Source organism: Drepanopeziza brunnea, assembly GCF_022702325.1.
Source record: "Drepanopeziza brunnea f. sp. 'multigermtubi' strain 214-2 chromosome Unknown ctg1, whole genome shotgun sequence".
Classification (NCBI taxonomy): domain Eukaryota; kingdom Fungi; phylum Ascomycota; class Leotiomycetes; order Helotiales; family Drepanopezizaceae; genus Drepanopeziza; species Drepanopeziza brunnea.
Genome location: NW_027094064.1, coordinates 4,718,397 through 4,737,340, shown reverse-complemented (window position 1 = coordinate 4,737,340; position 18,944 = coordinate 4,718,397). Strand labels below are relative to the sequence as shown.

The following is an 18,944-nucleotide window of genomic DNA, read 5'->3' as shown; positions in this document are numbered from 1 at the left end:
TGAACAAGAAGCGTTGTAGAAAATTGCAGGGCACCACGAGAACGCCTGCATAAACATGACAGCGAAAGTGCTGCGACGTCTCGTGGTGACTGCAGTTGAGACTCATTCGCAGCTACAATGTCTAGAAAAAAAGCGTTGCCAATTCTGCAGCCACAATAGTCCTTCGCTCAAGTGTCCCAAACCGGAAAAAATGCCTATTGCGTGCGTCGCGTACCCTTGGCCTCCTTTTACAAATTAGGCGAGCAACAACAAAACATAGAGGCCATTTTCCCAGCTATTGAATAGTTCGCCGTGTGGAGGCTGGAGGCCCCTGACTGCTGTTGACATGGGTTTATTTAATATCCCTGACATGGTAAAATAATCAGGGAACATATTCCTCCTGGTGAGTCAATTTTTATTATTGTTATTGCATAAGCACGGAATTTGCACCACTATACGTACAGTACAGGTGCATAGGTACCCTGCACTATCAAAGCGTGATCCTGCTGTTTGGCTCTTATCTATTTTTCAGAATTCTCCTTAGCTGCTCCAATTAGTCACGTCAGAATACTGCATCTTTGCGACATAGGCACAGGGGCAAACCATGGCCACGGATTCCTCAAAGTTTCCTTGTTGATTGATGCCCGGTAAAAATTTCCCACCGACTGCTAAGTAATTTTCAGTTTGCTTTTAGCGGCCGTCTTCCGTCCAACGGGAATTGTTTCCTCGAAACGAGTCTCTCTAGAAACATGACAAGTGATAGAGATTCTTTTTTCCTTTTGGCCTGCTTTTCTTCTGCGGGTCGTCACAAAAAGCAATGCCAACGAGGAACATGCCCCCTTGTTCCCGGCCATATTGATAAGGTCAAGAAGACGTTTCCACATCGGGTGCAGCCTTGCAGGGCACCGCAGAATCGAGAATGAGATTCCCAGTCGTCAATCCATAATTCATGTCATGTCCCTCCTTGGGGTCCCTGCGGGAAGACCTGGAAGTGAGCTTCGGCGGCAGCCAGACGTCTCCCCTAACCTCATTCCGCATGAAAATCCCTGGTACCGATAATACACAGTGCTGGCCTGCACCCATGAGAGAAGCCCTGTACGAACGATATGCCTCCTCTCCGGATCTCAGCGTAGGCGGGTACAGGTCTCCCTGGTCGCGCCCGAGCCGTCTTGGTTTCCCGACCCCGTTACGTTGCTTTGGGGTACCACTCGGGAAAAAATGCCATCTCCACAAGCCACGAACCTCATGCGGGGGAGAAAGCGGACGCTGGGTCTTACAAAAGCCGGGTGCTCGCTCTGGCAACGGCGATGCGCGGCAAGCGCCTGAGCGCCTCATGGTACTCCCGTGGGTTGGAACAGGATTCGCATGGGGTCTCACGTCCGATTACCGTGATTATAGAGATTGATTGTCTTGCCAGACGGGTGGACTCGATCTGATGCAACTGCACCCGATGGGGGGTTGTCAACTACTCAACTTTCGGCGCTCCCGAACTGTGAGCGATGAATCTGATGATGCTCAGGGGCTCGGATTGTTTACCTGAGCATCCCATTGCCAGGGCTACCTCCCTGGTTGGTAACGAGGGAGAAGACTGATCAAGGTGTCATTGAGGCCAGCGCAAGTCGGTCCTGCCACAAGGCCTATTCTCGAGAGGCGAGTACGATGGTGTCATCATGGATTACTGTCACAAGTACGGGGAAGTCGGGGAACAATATGGCAAAAGTAGCACAATGTACGTATTCTAGTGTACACTGCATGACTGTAACGCTACAACCGCCGTGCATGGTAGGCACAGAATCGTGGGGGTCGAAGACTGCCACTTTGTAGGACCTAGACGATGATGATCTACAACCAGGCCTCGCGGCGAGCGTTGGACGGTTACTGGCTCACGGCTCGTGGAATCCGTCTGGCAGTTACAACACGTTCTCAGCGTTTTCATTAGTGACACCGCTCCTACATATCCTCTTCGTATCGACTTGCTCGAGTTGCACCGGGTTTGGCGACGCCACCATCCTTTCACCATCATAGCTTCTTCGCAAGATTTTCCGCTTTAGTTCAGGCGGGAGTGTGGCTCTCCCGGATGATGGATAGGTATTTAACTGTACAGGTTCAATTGATTTACACTGCTAAAGTCATCGTCAGAAATGACAGAAATGGCTTGGGTGAGTCAGAAAAAGAAAAAGTCTGAGGGTTGTTGTTACTGAGCAATCCTTTACCACGAAGGGAAGATGTTGCGAAGATAGGTAAGAGGATAGATACTCTTCTCGGATCGCGTTCCGTCAGAAGCAAACAGCTTGGGATTGATAGGCGAAGCAAATGCTGGAAAGGCGCTTGCTGCTCAAGCGCATTGGCATTAAATTTGTTCTGTACAACTCACTAATATCGCGTGCAAAGGACTCGCTGGACTGATTAGATATTCATCCGCGTCACGGTTGGTTCGTTTCGATCTGGGGGCCCTGTTATGGGACCCTCTGGTCGATCTTAGCATCATGCATGAAAATCACGAGTTGAAAGGAGCCGTATAGGTCATGTGACTGGAGAAGCATAGGCGGAGCATTGAGATTTCAGCAAGTCTTGAATATTCGCTTATGGAGACACTGTAAATATTCTGGGCACCATCTCAGGGAACGAGTCTCGAGCTGTGTGTAGCTCTATAGGTCTGGCTGATGACATGGCGAGACCTGAGAACACCGAATCCTCAACCAAGAGCATTTCTCCCTGGAATTGTCATCTATAATCATGCTATTTATTTGTGGCTATATGCTTTCCCATTTTCATTACCTCAGCACTCTCAGAGAACAGTAATCCCGTTATTTATGTACATCTTGTTTCTGTGAACATGCACTATGTCGAATTACGCGATAATAATTACTATGGCCAGAAGTTTCCACGCTATTTCAAGATGCTTACCTGTGCTTACCCGTCTTCTGGTTTATGATTTTTAAAAGTTCGCCGTACCAAGCTACCTCTGAAAGGGGTCGAGATACTTGTGAAGAGTGTTGAGAAATGTTCATTTGGCTCAACTTGGTGTAAGGGAACGTCTACGGTCTACTCCTACTGCCCTCAATGCCTCCGAGATACTTGGCAATATCTTCTCCCTTCAAAAAATATTCCCGTCTCGTTATATAGGCCATGGAGCTTCACTGTTCTTGCGCGAGGGTGTAGCGTATAGTGTCAACAGCCCGACATAATGCGCTACAGCCCAACACTTCAACTTTCCAACTTCATCAACATGCAAACCGACTTAAATTCCCTAAAGCGTCCAACTTATACGGATAAAGATGTTACAAAGTAACATTGTATTGGTATTGGATGTAGCTGTGGCAGACCACCACTCGCGATATGGGATGGTCTAACCTCCTTCCTCCCTGTCAACCCAATAACAATTCAACAATTCAAAATTTACCTCCGCTCAATACGCGCTAAGAGTTACACGAGCTACATTAACGGTGAACATGTGAGTTTCTTACAAAGATGCGCCATCTCTTTCATGTTATGTATTTTGCAGTCATATCTTTACTCGCGCCTACAAGGTTTTGACATATCAATCTCCCATCAAAACGCCGAAGCTATATACATCCTCCTCGCTCTGTCCCAGATCATCCAAGTCTATAATCCAATACCTTATCAAAACCGGTTTTGCGAATGCTAAGTGCTTCACATTCGAATGATCCTTGTAGACTCTTCGAAGAGCGACGAGTTCCGCCGAAATGTGGTGTATACATGCACGCATTATAATCTTCACATATCAATCCTCCACTTATACAGCAAAGTCTCGATCTAGTACTGCAGGTATCCAAATACGAGTCTGTTTGCCCGCGGTCGATATTCCCTCCCAACTTCGAAAGCTTCCTCACTTCGACTTTCCCTTCCTGGCCTTTCCTTCTCGCTTCCGATATCAAAAAACCTCACCCCCCTTCCCATCCCCATATTATTATCAAACCCATATATTCGCAGTGCCAACAATCTCTCTTAGCACCGAGATGCCCGTTTTTACTCTCTCTTGCAGAAACCCTCGTGCAGCAATCTCGCTCTGCTCATTAAGCTCCCACCCGGATAGTCTTCGCAACTTTGTCCCTAAGCACTTTTTCGTATCCTTGTCATCTTATCTTGATGCTATACCCTATTACTACGTCCCAGGCGTAAGTATTACCCCTCGAGGGTAGGATAACCAGGGGTTTTAAAGTGGAAGCTAGACTTTTGAGGCACCCTCGAGGGGTAATACTTACGCCTGTACCGTGGTATATACATAACAAGAGCAGTGGCAATCCCGCCGTCACGCTTGCTAATATAAGGCTCGAGATGCACGATCAAGACCTGACGATTACGGCGCCGCCGCTGCCGATGTTGATATAGAGATTACCCGCCCGTTGACGGTGAAGCCTAGGAGGCAGGCATCGTTGTGTACCTGCCCGACTCGTTCCTTCCACACAATTCTAGTTGAGGTCAGCGGCAGGTACTAAGATGAACGACGAACAATGTATTTGTCAGACCAGAAAATTGTCTCTGGAGTTGGCGTCTTGACCACACCAAACCAAACCCCATCCCGGTTTTAGTTTTCTTTAAGCGGAAGCCACCGGGAACAAGAGAGTGCGCGACCTGCCGGGCGGTGGTCATAGAAGAAGCTGAGGTAGATTGCGCAATATCATAGCGTGACAATTATATCCATACGACGGTGGAGAATCTCGGATTGAGAACCCAGCATTGTTTGTGGATGGGCGTATATAGCAAGAGTTTGATAGCCTGAGAAATGGAAAACACTGCACAGAATGGGTAGAAAGAGGTTGTGAATAGACTTCTTAAGAGCTTGCACCCACCTCGTCACCACTCTGACAAGCGGTCTGCTTCAACTAGCTGCTTCGATCGTGATACTCCCACACGATCAAAGATCCAGCGCCTTCAGCGTCTCATACAATGTACAGAAATCCTACTATCGTATCCTTGGACCCTTGACGTCAAACCTGTCCCATAATATAAGCATTGAACCTCACTCATCATCCGTTTCCTTTCGCACTTTATCTTGAGGAGAGACAGCAGAGTAACTTACTAGCTACGCTAACAAATCTTTCAAATTGGCATAGCATTTGCCTATAACGGACAAAACAGAACCAAACCACAATACCTCATTCTCCCCCCCGATCCTTTTCCATAACTACTTCACACACGAGTCATTATCATAGTCCCAGCAACAAGTTCCAAACCCCCTTTCCCATTTCGGCTTCCAGCCAGAGATGAGTGCACTCGAACAATCCTCTCCCGCACTTGGCACGCTCTGTTCCCAGCCGCCACCGCCGCCATCTCCCTCCTCTCCCTCCTCTTCCTTTCTCCCCCGGTATCAAAGTAGTGCTCTGCAACGCTCCCCATTCTCAAGACTCGGCCGCTCAAGCGCGGAAAACGCTAGCCTAAAGTCCTACCCATCCAACTTGACTTGGAGAACTTTACTCTCCATCCATACAACGAGTGGACATCGTACATGGGCCTTGTCATCCATCGACTCACAATCTCTAAGCCGGGTCACATGCTTTTTACTCCTTCGCGCTCCCTAGCTCTCCTCTAAAGTGGTGCGGCACGCTTCAGAAGATAACCCAGATTGAAAATCACAATGGAGAGATGCGGATGATATACCAGACTCTGACTTCACCCCCTTAGCAGAATCCGTGATCCTCTTGCATTCATGTTCTTATAGCATTCAAGGTTAGCTAGTCAACTGTCCGGATTGTACCTGAGGCCACGGGGAGAACACGATCCGCGCCTAATTCTCGACCCTCCTTCCCCCTTTGTTCCGGCTAAGCGAGTTGAGAAGTAAAGGAAGGCGGGATGCAAGTCCGACTCTCGGCCAAGCCGGTTAGCCGACTTTAAAGCTCGAGTTGGCGCTTGGTTGATTCGTGTGAGCCGCCTATGAGGCTTTTGGGATCGCGTCACTAGAGCCATGTGAATGAAGGTCTCGCAGCCAAGTTTACAATCAATGAATGAATGAATAGAACATAAAAAGCTTATTTGATCTGGTTCAGTGATGAATTGATCCGATCGAGCATGATTTAGGAGAAGGGCGGGTTGTAGAAGAGCAGACGTGGCTGTTAATGATTTAGAAGTAGTGACGGACGTTTACGCGGGACTCACCTGTCTCCTGAATTTCATCTCCTTTTTTCTGATAGAAACAAAGATAAGTGTAAATAGGAAATCTCATAGTTGTCTATCTATATATACTGGAGCCTTTTGGGCCGAAAGTACTGCTACTCCGAAAGGTCGGGCTCTGTCCGGCGGAGGATTTCGTTGACCGTATCGTTTCCGGCAAGCTTTCACCGGGAACCGACGAGTACGATCTTCTTCAGCCGCTATCAGGAGGAAGTATAGCTTCATCCATCGGGGCTGAGCCCATAATTTATCTCTTTGAGTCTTGCTCAGCGCAGCCATCCAGCATTTTTCTCTACCTCGGGAAGTCCCCCGAGAGAGACGACACAGCGCTCCAATTCCATGCCGATCTAGCCGATAGCAGAATCGGGTAGGGCTTCATTTCGTCGCCATGATGGTCGCTTCCTCCATTCCCATGCTTGTAGGAATCGTCTTCGCTGACCGCTGCGATATATAGAGTAATGACCTGCAGGCTGGCTGCCTTCGGCGTTGACTCAGATCTGGCGAGTGTATCAGCTCCAGCTGCCATAACCCGAAAGCAGATGCAACCTACCTGACCATCAGACCATGAGCTTGTTTTGATTTGCAATTGCCATCACATACCATCTCGTCTTCCAAGGGCCCTCTCAGGAATGCGTGCTGGTCGGTGATGTCCCGAGTCCCTTCTCGACATCAGCGCTATTTAGCGACTCGGCTTCGCTCCTTTCACTCACACCCTCGCGTCGGCTCCCATCGACCAGTCCAGGACGAGGACTAACTTCGCTATCACCTGGCCCGTCCCGGACCCGTCTCCTCGAATCCCTCCAGTACCGCAGACTGAAGATCTCCCGGGGCGCAGCCCCTTCTTGCACGCCCATCCAATAGATCCAACACAGCACGAACGGCGAGAGCGCAAGCAGGCTGCCTACAAATGCAATAGTGTATGATCTCGTATCCGGATGCTCGACGTAAAGGATGTTCCAGATAAAGCCCAGGATAATCGCCAACGAAACCACCTCTTTAAACATATTGCGTAGAGTCTGTTTTCCTGTCTAACGTGAGTCGGTCGTGGTCCTCACTCAGCTCATGCCTATAGTTGCTTATTTGTTGACTTATGATATTCCGGGGGATGAGGAATGCTGATTGGGCCTGGGTCCGAAGAATCTGAATGCAGCAATTCCTGTGAGAAGGCAAGAGCGCACCGAGTCCGTTTAAACAAAGGCAGGAAAGAAGGAGTGGAGTGGATGCTCCTTGCGATATATATATATATATATTGCCTGTACTCCGCAATCTCCAGCACAGGGCGAAGCCGAGTAATCATGGCGTGTGGTACGAGCGAGGTACGACTCGCAATTCCGTGCGCCGCCCTAGGAATTTCTCGTGGAACAGACGGCCCTCAGACCACCTCCTTACGCGCGCTTTTACTTCGTTACTACTACATGCTGCTCCAGAGACGACAAAGGCTATTCATTCCGAGAGATGATAGATATACAGTAGGTCGTCTGCGCCCTCTGATCGCTTGTGTAGCGACGTGAGTTGCCTATTAGAACCGTTTTGTTCTTTTACCGAGGGCCGGTTGTTATCAATATCAATCCGAATTGACGTTCCAGGGGACGAGGAGGTCGAGGACGATCCTTTCTCCACGATCCACAATGCAACACTTGGCGTGCTTCGGCAAAAGCCTAAATCAACAAATCAATCCATGAACAAATAAAGGTTAACCCTGGGGCCATGCCAAATGTCCTTCTTTAGTCCTGATGCTTTTCAGACAAAATAATGGTTGTAGTATGGATCTGATACCTTCCACTCAATAAAAAATCTCCTTCGTGCAATTTTTTCTCTTCAAATTTGATAGCAAGAGATTGCATAGCGGGCTCGATGAATCAAGAGTTTCTATCAATAGTGCCAAGCCAGACTCTTCAGTCTGGGGTTTTAGTATGAAGTACGAAGTGTATCTCCGTAGAGGGCAGCGAATCTTATTTGAAAGTATGATACACCAAGACACTTCAATAGTGGACGAGGAACGTCGAGCATTTTCTTTGCCCCGTTATCCGTTACAGATCCCGCTCGCTCACTTGGTTCGAGAGTTGGGGCTCGGTATTTCGTTCAGGGCCGACATGCGTAATAGAGAGAGAGAGAGAGAGCTGCATTACCACTTCCGATCAAGAACACAGCTTGATTTCCCCTGTACACACACATTCTCTCTCTCTCTCCATAGCTCGCTAGAATCGGCGCAATCATGACAACAGTGCCAATCGCAGCTCCTGCTTTCCTGAAGGCGGCTATAAGACCTAGGTAGTCCCCCGGTGAAAGGCGCCGGGAATATAAAAGTAGCATATGAGTACCTACTCTCCACCCCAAACTTCTCGTGAGCGAAAAGCCAATTTCAAGGCGGCTGGCAGCCGAGAATCGCAGAGGCGAACAGCCTGCATAGGTACGAGATATTGTAGTGCCTACTTGGTGTTAGTACCCTGCGATCAAAGTGTCGGTTTTGCATGGGCGCTTATAGAAACCAACTCAAGGAGCAACCAAGTAAAGGTCTTCAATATGTCTTGAAGATAAGCCAATTGTATGGGAATCGGTTGCGAGAATGAAAGTCGTCGAACTCAGCACCGCTCTTCCATCCTAAGCGATCAGATCAGAGGTGTAACCAAAGCCCAGCATGCCAACAATCATACCAGTGAGAAAGGCGTTCGGCAACCGAGAATCATACATGACGGTCTGGGTACATATATGACTCCAAAGACCAACAAGCGCAGGTGGTCGAGGATGGAAGCATTGAAAGGGCCCCCGAAAACAATAATACCACCACCAACGTAACAGAGAGCCACGAGTACACCCTATATGCCTTTAGCCAGACAATTCATCCTCATTATCCTTCTCCCTTAGAGAAGAAGCGAAGTCTGCGATTCCATCTCTCTCAGAGGACGAGATCTCTCTGCCGTCGGTCGCTTGAGACACGACCGACTTTCATTCGTAGCTGCAATTGAGCCCAACGTATACCGCAAGCAGAAAAGAGAACGGATCGGATGGAGAAATATCGTTTCAAGAGAAAAATGGTGAAAGCAAGATGTCTATATATACAAAGTTGAGTACATGTACATGCCCGCTCTTCACCTGGCAACGAACGGCTTTTCCCCGAGATGCCTGCAGCGATAGTGACCGGCAGCATCTGGTCATGACCAGAAAACATTCTCCGTTTGATGATGTGCTCTCTGAACAATCTTGACGGTGCAGAGCGGGTCTTGGATACCGCGGATAGGGCGCAGGAGATCTAGAGGTAAGTTCGGGCGTACATGGCGCTCACCTGCGGGCAATTTTGTAGCGTCCGTTGCCCGTCGGCTTAGCGCATGACTCCCATCGCCCAGCCATCATCACTGCAGTCCTCGATTGCATATATATCATCCCTGACAGACTCCAGATACATCTGGGAAGAAGCAGATATGGATGAGAAGGGTATCCAGCTTGACTTGATGCAGTAGCCCAGGGGCTCGAGGATAGATATCAGCTCTCAAGCTCACAGGCGCTCAGAGGCGACACAGTGCCTCCCAGCCACGTTATTTATTCGTGATCGCCTTATTGATTTCTGGTATGTTATATTTGCACCGAGACCCAGTCATCGATTCCAGATGCTGATGATGGATAGGTAGATCTTGCAGCTTCTTGGGTGATACCCCAGCTTCCCGCCCGTCACACTCAGACGGTAGCCGATTTTCTAGAAATGCTCGATTGATCACTTCATCGCCACGGGTCTGGAAATTTCTTGAGTCTGTATCTCCGCTGCCAATCTCAGAGTTCGTCGAGCGGTGAGGTCGTTTGGCCGCTGCTCTCGTTGTTGATGGCGGGTATGGATGCCTTTCTGACGAAGCCTGGTTACACGTTCAAATACTACGCCAACGTGAGCCAGTCCAAGTTGGAAAGTCTGGGAACCCGAAAAGCCTTTTTTTTTTAAGACATATATATATATATATTTTTTGAGATAGTTATACAGGGCCTTGAAGAACGAGAGCACGTGAGAAATTTCAGCCACAACGACATTTCTCGTACCGAGCTTCGAGGTCGAGAGAGTGAAGCAGACGAAAAGCACAGGGAGGAGAGATTCAAACCGTCAGCGCAGTCAACACGGCAACTGTCAAGGCTGTGAGACCGAATGCGTCTGTATATGCATGTATCTTATCGAGGACTTAGCGAGAACGAGTCTGGAAACCATGTTCCGACCGGCTCTATCTCCGCCGCTCTTCGATATGATGCTCTTCAGGAATTCCGCTATTGATCTCTCCTGTTCGGTTCAGCTACTCCTCAGACAGACAGACAGACAGACAAACAGACAGACATACATGCAAACCCTTCCTTCCTTCTTTCCCCTATTTCCCGCCTTTCCCGCCTTTCCCCTCCCTCTCCCTCTCAGTATCGCCCTCAATCTCATCCTTACTCTCACCCTTAGTACAGGAATACTCACCATCACCACCCCATCATCGCGCAAGACCCATCTATAGAACCGGGGTCGGGATCGGGATCAGGACCAGGATCAAGATCGAAGAAGGCATACGAGAAAGAAGCGCCTCTTCCCATTCTTTCTTTGCAAAACCAGGACAAGAACAAGAACAAGAACAAGGGCAAGGGCAAGGACAAGGGGCAAGGGCGAGAACAAGGGCAAGGACAAGACATGTCAAATGTCAGTACGACGTTGAGCCTTTGAGCTCTGAACTTTTGAATTCAGAGAGGATGGCGTTTGAACAAGCAAACGAGGGAGCTGGGTGAGCTGGGCGTCTACTACGTGGTTGATTGGTTGGTTGGTAGGTCTTGGGTAGGTTTCGAGGGTTGAGGCGTAAAGCATCAATCATAAACTATAAAGCATAAAGAATAAATTATGAATTGTAAATTGTAAAGCATAAAGCATAAATAATAAAGCATAAATTAGGTAGTATAAAGCATATATTCTAAAGCATATATTATAGAGCATATATTATAAAGCATATATTATAAAGCATATATTATAAAGCATATATTATAAAGCATATATTATAAAGCATATATTACAAAGCATATATTATAAAGCATATATTATAAAGCATGAAGCATTTATAAATATATACATCTTACTTGCTTGCTTACTTGCTTGCTTGCCTGCTTCCTTACCCCCTCGTAAAATGGGATGTAAAGCCGGAGATGGAGGCATCAAGGCCTGCCTGCCGACCGTTAAGTCATGGGATCCGTGATTACAGATTTGGCTCAGGGGCTGTATCGTGTTGTGTTTATGTGTCTCTCTATAGCAGCAGCAGCAGCTTACATACATACATACATACATACATCTCAAATAGTGAAGGAGAGGAAGGCATGAAGGGAGTAGTTCTGTAATATGTATTCGGTCGGTTCGTAAGTCACGCCTGACTTATTTCACCCGTGTCGATCGATACGATAGAGAAGGAGAAGGAGGGAGAGAAGGAGAAAGAGAAAGAGAAAGAGGGAGAGGGAGAGGGAGAGGGAGAGGGAGAAAGATGATTGCTCAAGCAAGAAGCTCTGTCTATCTATAGCTGTTTTTGATATCGATCGGTCCTTGCCCACAAAGACGAGAATAAAAAGGACCTTTTTCTTTCTTGCTTGCTTTTGTGCGCCTGCCAGAAAACCTCAGAAAGTCAAGAATGATGATCTACCGTGAGCGCCCGCCCCAATGCGTCTCTAAAACGTCCAGCTTTTTGTAAGAAAAGGAAAAATTTGAGGGAAAAGCAATCCGAGCTCTAGCTCTTTGACTCCACCCACAGAGCCTGGTTCAAGGGGTTAGCAGACATTCGCTTTTCAAGATCTTTCGACGACTCTGGCTGGTCGTCGTGTCTGCTGGCGCGGGGTTTGCGTACCAGATCAACGGCCTCCTTTACAGTCCCAACAGTGTGGTCGGGCAGATATGCGGGCTTTGTGCCTGCCACATGCACTCCGCTCTCTACCAGGATGCTCTTCCAGTCGCTGCCGTAGCCGCTCTCGAACGCGTTGGCGCCGGCAATATCAGAGGCTGGATTATCGCCAACCATATAGACGGTGCTGATGACGGGCGCGTCCTCCCCGTTGATCTCCCGGTTCCACTTCTGCAGGACTTGCTCGCCGTAGATGTAGGTGGCCTTGCTTGGCTTGCCGAAGGAGCGGATGACTGAGCTGATGTCTGCGTTGCCGGTGTGTGCGTCCCAGATACCCTGGAGGCCAAGTCGCCAGGAGCCCTGTGCGACCCGGGGGAGGTGGTAGGCGGTTGCCCAGTTCTGATCGGGGTTGGAGAAGTACACCATGGGCTGGCCGTCCTGCAGGTATCCGCGGTTGTGTAGGCTCGCGTCGCCATTCTTGGACGACACGGTTCCGAAGATGCCCTTCTCGCTGAGGAGGAGGTCCATGACGACCTGGTAATCAAGACCCCATGAGCGCGGACTGGACCAGACCAGGATCGCTGAGATCTGAACTCTTCCATCCGGCATGCGGAATCTGCTTTCGATCTCTCGGCCGTGCTCCTCGTGGTGGTCCTTCTCCATCTCGAGGAAAGGGTAGACGTGCTCCCCAAAAGTCTTGATCAGATCTGCCGAAGTCACCACTTGCTTGAACCCGTAGGCCGCCGCCACGTCGCGGATCGAGCTTCCCGTGCCGCCGAGAACGAGGATGTTCTTGTTCGTAAGCTCTGGGACGAGTTCGTGAAAGGGAGAGTGGGACTGGACGAATTGACGCTCATGGAGACTTGGGATGTTGAGCCTCTTGGCGAGCACGGCGACGTGATCCTTCTCTGTCGAGCCCCCTCCATTCGTGAGGAAGATAAAGGGGATGTTGCGCTGTTGGAGCAGCTGCAAGGACTCAGTAGCTCCCGGGAGTGCTTCCTTGGATCGGACGAGAACACCGTCAATGTCGAAGACGAAGGCAATCGTGGAGTCAGCGACTGACGAAGCTCTGGTGCTTTTGGTAGGGACGGATGAAGCTGGAGTTGAGTAACCTGACGACGTGCCTGACAACGAGTTCAGAGAGATGGAGGACATGTTTTCGAATCGTTTCGAAGTATTCCTATGACTTTACAGTCGAATGAAGGTGGTGGTGGTTGATGAAATGAGGTGAACTTATGCTCTTGCTCGCGAACTTTCTAGTAGCGCACTAGGGTGTCGGTAAAGGTAACGAATGGTGAAGATGTCTTGTCAATTGAAGATTGAAGATTGATGATGGGGAAGTCGACAGCCAGCCCGAGACTGTATAATTCATTGAGATTCCCATCTCAGCTGCTGATCCGTCTGTGTCTGTCTAGATATTTTTGTCACCAATCTATCGCGTGAATCTTTTTTTGGGTTTATCTATCTATACCCTGGGCGAAGATTTCGTACGATAATGCCAGACCCCATCTGGCCCCTCCGCTCCTGATAACAATGTCTTCGAGTAACATGTCCATTTCTTGGTGGAACTATAGAAATATAGAACCTACAGCTCCTTTTTGCCGTTACTCGTTGCTCCGACCTTGGCTCTCTATCGTCTGCTTCACCTTGGCTTCCTATCTAGGTTTGCCTCTGGTTCCATGTCATGTGATTTGCTGGGTCGGAATCGGGTCCCTATAAATTGGTGCCCGGGGTGATGAGATACTATTGACTCTGAGTGGAATATAACTTATGGTTACTTTAGATATTCTACAGAGGTACCCAAGTGACTCTAAATTTCACTCATAACCATCGACTTTTAATGTTACATAGGTACGAGTAGCTGGAGGGGAGTCCTAAGCGAGAAGTGGGGAAAAACGTGCCATGCTCGCACAGTCATCACCTGAACCACCTTACAGTAGCGATATCTCAATTGAAGATTGATAAAAGAACTAAATACATCTACCCTATATTCCTAGCGCAATTGAGGCCTTCAGCTGAATTCGACTTCAAATCTCGAAAGTAATCTGGGCACATCGACTCTCGAGCTAAGCGAGAGTTTTCAATCCCGGATAGCTTACAATAAGAAACAGAAGCCTTGCCAACGCTCCAAAAGTCTCATCCAGTTGACTTATCAAACATTCACAACCATCACTGCTTTCATAATCCTCCTCCGCTAGTACCGCAAGCGCACTCAAGCCGCAAAAAAGGCCCCCTGATGCAGGGTCAATCACACAGCCCATAACCTCACTTGTCGCTATAATCCCCCTTCGCCCACGCCCTGAGCACATTCTTCTTTATCTTCCCCGTACTCGTCTTCGGCAGCTCATTCACGACCTCCACCTCCCTCGGCACCATGAACTTGCTGATAGCGCTCTCGTGCTTCGACCACTCGATCAGATCCTCTCCACGGAGCGTCCTGCCCTCCTGCACCGTGATGAAGGCCTTGGGCCGCTCGCCCCAGTGCGAGTCGGCGACCGAGACGACGCCCGCTTCGAGGACATCTGGGTGCTGCACGAGCATGGACTCGAGGGCAACGGAGGAGATGTTCTCGCCGCCTGAACCACACCATTAGCAGAGCATCTAAGTATACGGGGGAAGAAGGGAATGGAGTCAGGGAGGGGGCCAAGGAGTAGGTAATTAATTACCAGAAATTATAATATCCTTCGCCCGGTCCAAAATCTGTGCACTTCCATCCTCGTGCCAAACGGCCAGGTCCCCGGAATGCAATGCCCCGCCCGCGAACAGCTTCCGCGTCGCCTCTGAATCATCCAGATACCCCTTGGCGCAGATATTCCCGAAAAACACAATCTCGCCTATCTCCTTCCCGTCTTTCGCGACGTCGATGAGGACGCCTTCCGGCTGCTCGGTCTTGATGATGCGAATAGGGAGGCCCGTAATAAATCCGTGGCCCTGCCGTGCCATACGTGCGTACTTCTCTTTCGGTGGTAGCGTCTCCCAGAGGGGCATATGATAACCTTTGGTGATGGGGCCGTAGGTTTCCGTCAGCCCGTACACGTGGACAGGCTGTAAATTCAAACTCGACATCTGCTCAAAGAGATGGGCCGTTGGTGGTGACGCAGCGACGGTGACGCGGACTGGTTTGGGCAGTTTCTCGGCGTCTTTTGAGGCGCAGAGGAGCGTGTTGACGGTGGGCGCGGCGTTGAAGTGCGTGATATTTTCTGTTTTGAGGAGGTGCCAAATGAGAGGGTAGTTGATCTTCCGTAGACAGTAGTGTGTGCCTCGGACGGCGGTTACTGACCAGGGGAATGTCCAGCCCATGGCGTGGAACATGGGTAGGGTCCAGAGATAGCCGCAACGGCCTTCGTGGTAGTTGAGTCCGCTTTCGATAACGTTTCCCATTGCCGCTAGATACGCGCCTCGATGCGTGTAGACAACTCCTTTGGGCTTTGCTGTCGTGCCGCTCGTGAAAGGCAATGCAATCGTCCCGTTCTCATCATCAGCCTGCGCTTTCAAGTCAGACCATCCGTGACTACCTTGCTCGGTATCGTACTGAAGTCCTTCGAGCACAGCATCATCGAAAGGACCCGAGAGTTGGCCTTCAGTCGAATCGGTATCAGTATCAATGATGAAAGGTACATGCGGATTCTGAGCGCGGAAGTCGGAAAGCAGTGACACGTATTCAGCGTCGACTATTATACTATCCACTTTTGCAAACATGAAGATATATGAGATATCCTCCGTCTTGAGGCGGTAGTTGACTGCTACGTTGACGCCTAAATATCATCAGTCTCATGCCCATCAAGAGCATTCTCACTTGACCCTTAAACTTCCCCCACTCCCTCGTAATCCCATTCTTAAAAGTCTCCCGAGCCCCACAACTATAGAGACAGAAGGATAATAGGGAGAAGAGACTCACCACCAGCAGCCGCAATCCCAAAGATAGCCTCCAAGAACGCCGGCGTATTCGGCGCCAGGATCCCTACGCGCTGGAAACCATGCTTCTTCAGGAAATACGCCAGCCCCCTCGCGCGGTCCGCAAACTCCGCATAACTCCTCCTGAGAGTCTCGCCATTTGCTGTAACGTGGAAGATGGCCTCGGCGTCGGGCTCGATGGCTGCTGCGCGCGGGAGGAACGACGTTGGAGAGAGAGTATGAATGTGTGGTGGTAATGGTGGTGGTGAAGTAGAGGAGGGTAGGAAGTGGGAGGCGAGGGATTGGAGCCGGGATTTGGGGGAAGACATTGTCTGGCTGTGAGGAGGGGAGAAGAGAGCTGGCGCGTTGGGCGATGTGTATTTTGAATCTAACGAAGGGAGATAGATACTAGCATCAACTGGCCGATCAATTTCGTATAGCCCTTCTTAATGTCGATGTTTACTCAGTCTTCCTCTTCCTAATCTTGGATCCTTTTCGCCGGCCGGGGATTCAATGTAATCCATCAACAACAACAACTACAACAACAACAAGTATAGATAAAGGCGAGGGGCCGAGACAGAGAAGTTTACCAAGATGTTGTTTTTAATGAAGCCGTTGGATCAGCCCTCAGGATTCACGACAGTCTTTAACAGAGCTTTGAGGTGGGATGTCGTTCAGCTCTACGGCGATCTCGGTGTGGGGGCACGGAACTGGTCCGCTAGTGGGGGTTTGGGGAAAGACCGCGCTTTGAATTTATATTCATAACCGAGGAGCTCCGGAAAAGGGAGGGGATAGAAAGGGATAAATGGGTAATAAGAAACCAGATGAGGTTATTCCATTTGCAGCTTACATTTGGGCTTGACTTGCTTAGTCCCAGCAATATTACACAGAGTCAGGTGATAGATGACTGGAGTGCGGTCCTGCGGCGTGCTTGGACGAGCAACCTATCCAGGTATGTGTATGTATTGAGGGTACATGTTAATGAAAGTGAATATCCATATTCGATCTACAGATACCAAAACTTATCTGGACACTTTAAAAAAAATGGCCAGTCTGGCATGTCTGGGGAGACGGAAGAATCGCCGAAGCCACTGAATGGATATCAGCAGCGACTTGCTACCGATTTCGAATCGGAACTTGAAGAAGCGACGAAGAGTCTCTACACCTGGTTAAATCTGAATGCTGAGTTTCCTTGCGTGGGATCCCCATGATAGCCATTGAGTGGATTCAGATTCGTAGTGCTCTTCTGCTGGGCCCATTTTCAACCGGGAACATGATCGGAGTAATTCCACGAGACTGGAACCGCTCCAACCTTAAGCATACTCCAGAAGTTGAAGAATCGAACTATCGATTGAGAGTGACCGCCTAGCGCCTTTCGTTTGGCGAATTCTGAAAAGCGGAACTTGATCATGTCAATATAAAATCGTCCAACTCTCACAGCGGTATTCTTATTGTTTGGTTTCATTTCCCCAAGACGGGTGGCATGCAATGCTGAAGCTTATACACGTCAGGAAGCCCCAATCACATCCATTCCACCACCCCACAAGCAACCGTCCCAATCCGTTAGGGGTGTGTGTGGGAAATACCAGCCCTGGGATCTTTCCCCAGAGAAGAATTCAGGGTCGAACAAGGCATTGAAAGTTTGTGTGATTTTAGGTTGCGCGAAAAGCAGGGGGAGGAAAAAACAAGGCAAATCGACTGTACCCGTCCCATCCAGACGCACGCCACATTGAAATAAAGTGATTCCGGGTGGTGGGTGTCTAGTAGCCGTACTCAGCCAACTGCGTCTTGGTCTTTTCGTCTACGTTGGCACTCTTCTGGGCATCCGAAAGTTGTCTGCGCGCGGCCTTCTTGCGTTGGTAGTATGCAGCTCCCTTGACCTTTCTTCTCTCCTCGAGTCTGTGGTCCTGTCAGTATCAAGTCCTCCACCCCTGTATCCCACGTATACTACTGACCTTGCGACAACATCCTGGTACTTCCAGCCGACCTCGTGGCTCAATCTGCCGACGGTGCAGTACTTGCGACCGGGCTTCAGTCTCAACACTCTCAGGGCTTGAGGAACCACGACGCGCTTGACTTTGTCGTACGGTGGTGGGACACCCTCAAACACCTTGAGTCTCTCCATAGCAGCGGCACCACGGGCGGACTTGTGGGGAATCATGCCACGGACGGTCTTGTAGAAGATTCGGGAGGGAGCACGGAAATGGAAAGGACCTGGTATGAGTTAGAGTCTGCCAATTTCGTGGACTGCAGACAATTCGAGAATGCGGGGCTGTAACGTACCTCCTCGGGTTGGGTTGTATCGGGTCATCTTTCTCAGGTAGGCGTGGTACTTTACTGCAGGGAAAGTCGAATCAGTTCCAAGTTCTTCCACCATGCGCAGATGCTCCCGATTTCCACTTTTCTTCTCCAAGTCACATATGCGCCAGGGTAAGGCAGGACAGTCAGAGAACGTACGCTTTGCACGGAAGAATTCTCCGGAGATGTTCAAGGCCTCGCAACGCACAACCACGATCTTCTGGCCGTTGAGCAGCTGCTTAGCCACGGTGCTGGCCAGACGACCAAGGAGGTGGCCCTTGCCATCAATAGTGATCTGTAAAATCCGCGATTAGCCCCGATTCGCATCCAATTCTCTGTCTGCGACCTTGTCCCCCTCCAGTGGGAAGAGCTTCTCCCCGATGTTGATGTCGCGACTTTGCTGCGGGTGCGGGTGCAGGAGAGGACTCACGACGTTCTCAAAGGTCGACATCTTTTTGCCTTACTTCCGGAAATGAGAAGACAGATGTCGAAGCGGATTGTCGTGTCCTCTACCGTCGTGATGGTGGAGGAGTTGTCGGTTTTGGCGTTGGGAGGTCGTTCGTGGAATTCCACTCCTAGCACGGATTTCCGCGAGGTGCGCTGCGAATTTGGCGCTAGTCTTAAGCGAGCACGTGATATTTACCGGCCAGGGTAGGGCGCACAGTTTTCACAGCCCTAATCATAGATGTTGAGGAGGCTCTGTGCAACGAAGAGAACGATCATTAATATTGGATTGCAGTGGCAGGTCAAACAAATGATTTCATGGAAATGGTTTCCTATTCCTTGACTTGTGCGAAGTCACCTTGGGCTGGTTGC

At 49.6% G+C, this 18,944-nt stretch overlaps 5 protein-coding genes across 6 annotated transcripts; all 5 read right to left on the bottom strand.

Annotated features, from left to right (window-relative positions):
• Positions 1-843: 843 nt before the first annotated feature.
• L3040_000917 (uncharacterized protein) lies at positions 844-1,314 on the bottom strand (the record flags this gene model as incomplete). Its single annotated transcript, XM_066155366.1, has 1 exon — positions 844-1,314. The coding sequence occupies one exon, from the start codon at positions 1,312-1,314 to the stop codon at positions 844-846; it is 471 nt and encodes a 156-aa protein (XP_066013389.1).
• A 5,089-nt stretch (positions 1,315-6,403) lies between these two features.
• Positions 6,404-7,115, bottom strand: L3040_000916 (uncharacterized protein; the record flags this gene model as incomplete). 2 transcript variants are annotated; one of them, XM_066155364.1, is made up of 4 exons in its annotated part: positions 6,404-6,657; positions 6,712-6,770; positions 6,822-6,870; positions 6,926-7,115. In XM_066155364.1, the coding sequence occupies 4 exons, from the start codon at positions 7,113-7,115 to the stop codon at positions 6,404-6,406; spliced, it is 552 nt and encodes a 183-aa protein (XP_066013387.1). The 2 variants fall into 2 exon arrangements, with proteins under 2 accessions (XP_066013387.1, XP_066013388.1); XM_066155365.1 differs by having other exon boundaries at positions 6,404-6,608; positions 6,662-6,770; positions 6,822-6,861; positions 7,017-7,115.
• Positions 7,116-11,825: 4,710 nt separating this feature from the next.
• On the bottom strand, positions 11,826-13,091 carry L3040_000915 (uncharacterized protein; the record flags this gene model as incomplete). The annotated part of the gene is made up of 2 exons (XM_066155363.1): positions 11,826-11,852; positions 11,943-13,091. The coding sequence occupies 2 exons, from the start codon at positions 13,089-13,091 to the stop codon at positions 11,826-11,828; spliced, it is 1,176 nt and encodes a 391-aa protein (XP_066013386.1).
• Positions 13,092-14,201: 1,110 nt separating this feature from the next.
• L3040_000914 (uncharacterized protein) lies at positions 14,202-16,159 on the bottom strand (the record flags this gene model as incomplete). The annotated part of the gene is made up of 3 exons (XM_007289318.1): positions 14,202-14,512; positions 14,603-15,691; positions 15,835-16,159. The coding sequence occupies 3 exons, from the start codon at positions 16,157-16,159 to the stop codon at positions 14,202-14,204; spliced, it is 1,725 nt and encodes a 574-aa protein (XP_007289380.1).
• Positions 16,160-17,590: 1,431 nt separating this feature from the next.
• On the bottom strand, positions 17,591-18,579 carry L3040_000913 (60S ribosomal protein uL13; the record flags this gene model as incomplete). Its single annotated transcript, XM_007289317.1, has 5 exons — positions 17,591-17,729; positions 17,786-18,044; positions 18,114-18,167; positions 18,288-18,423; positions 18,559-18,579. The coding sequence occupies 5 exons, from the start codon at positions 18,577-18,579 to the stop codon at positions 17,591-17,593; spliced, it is 609 nt and encodes a 202-aa protein (XP_007289379.1).
• Between the last annotated feature and the right edge of the window lie 365 nt (positions 18,580-18,944).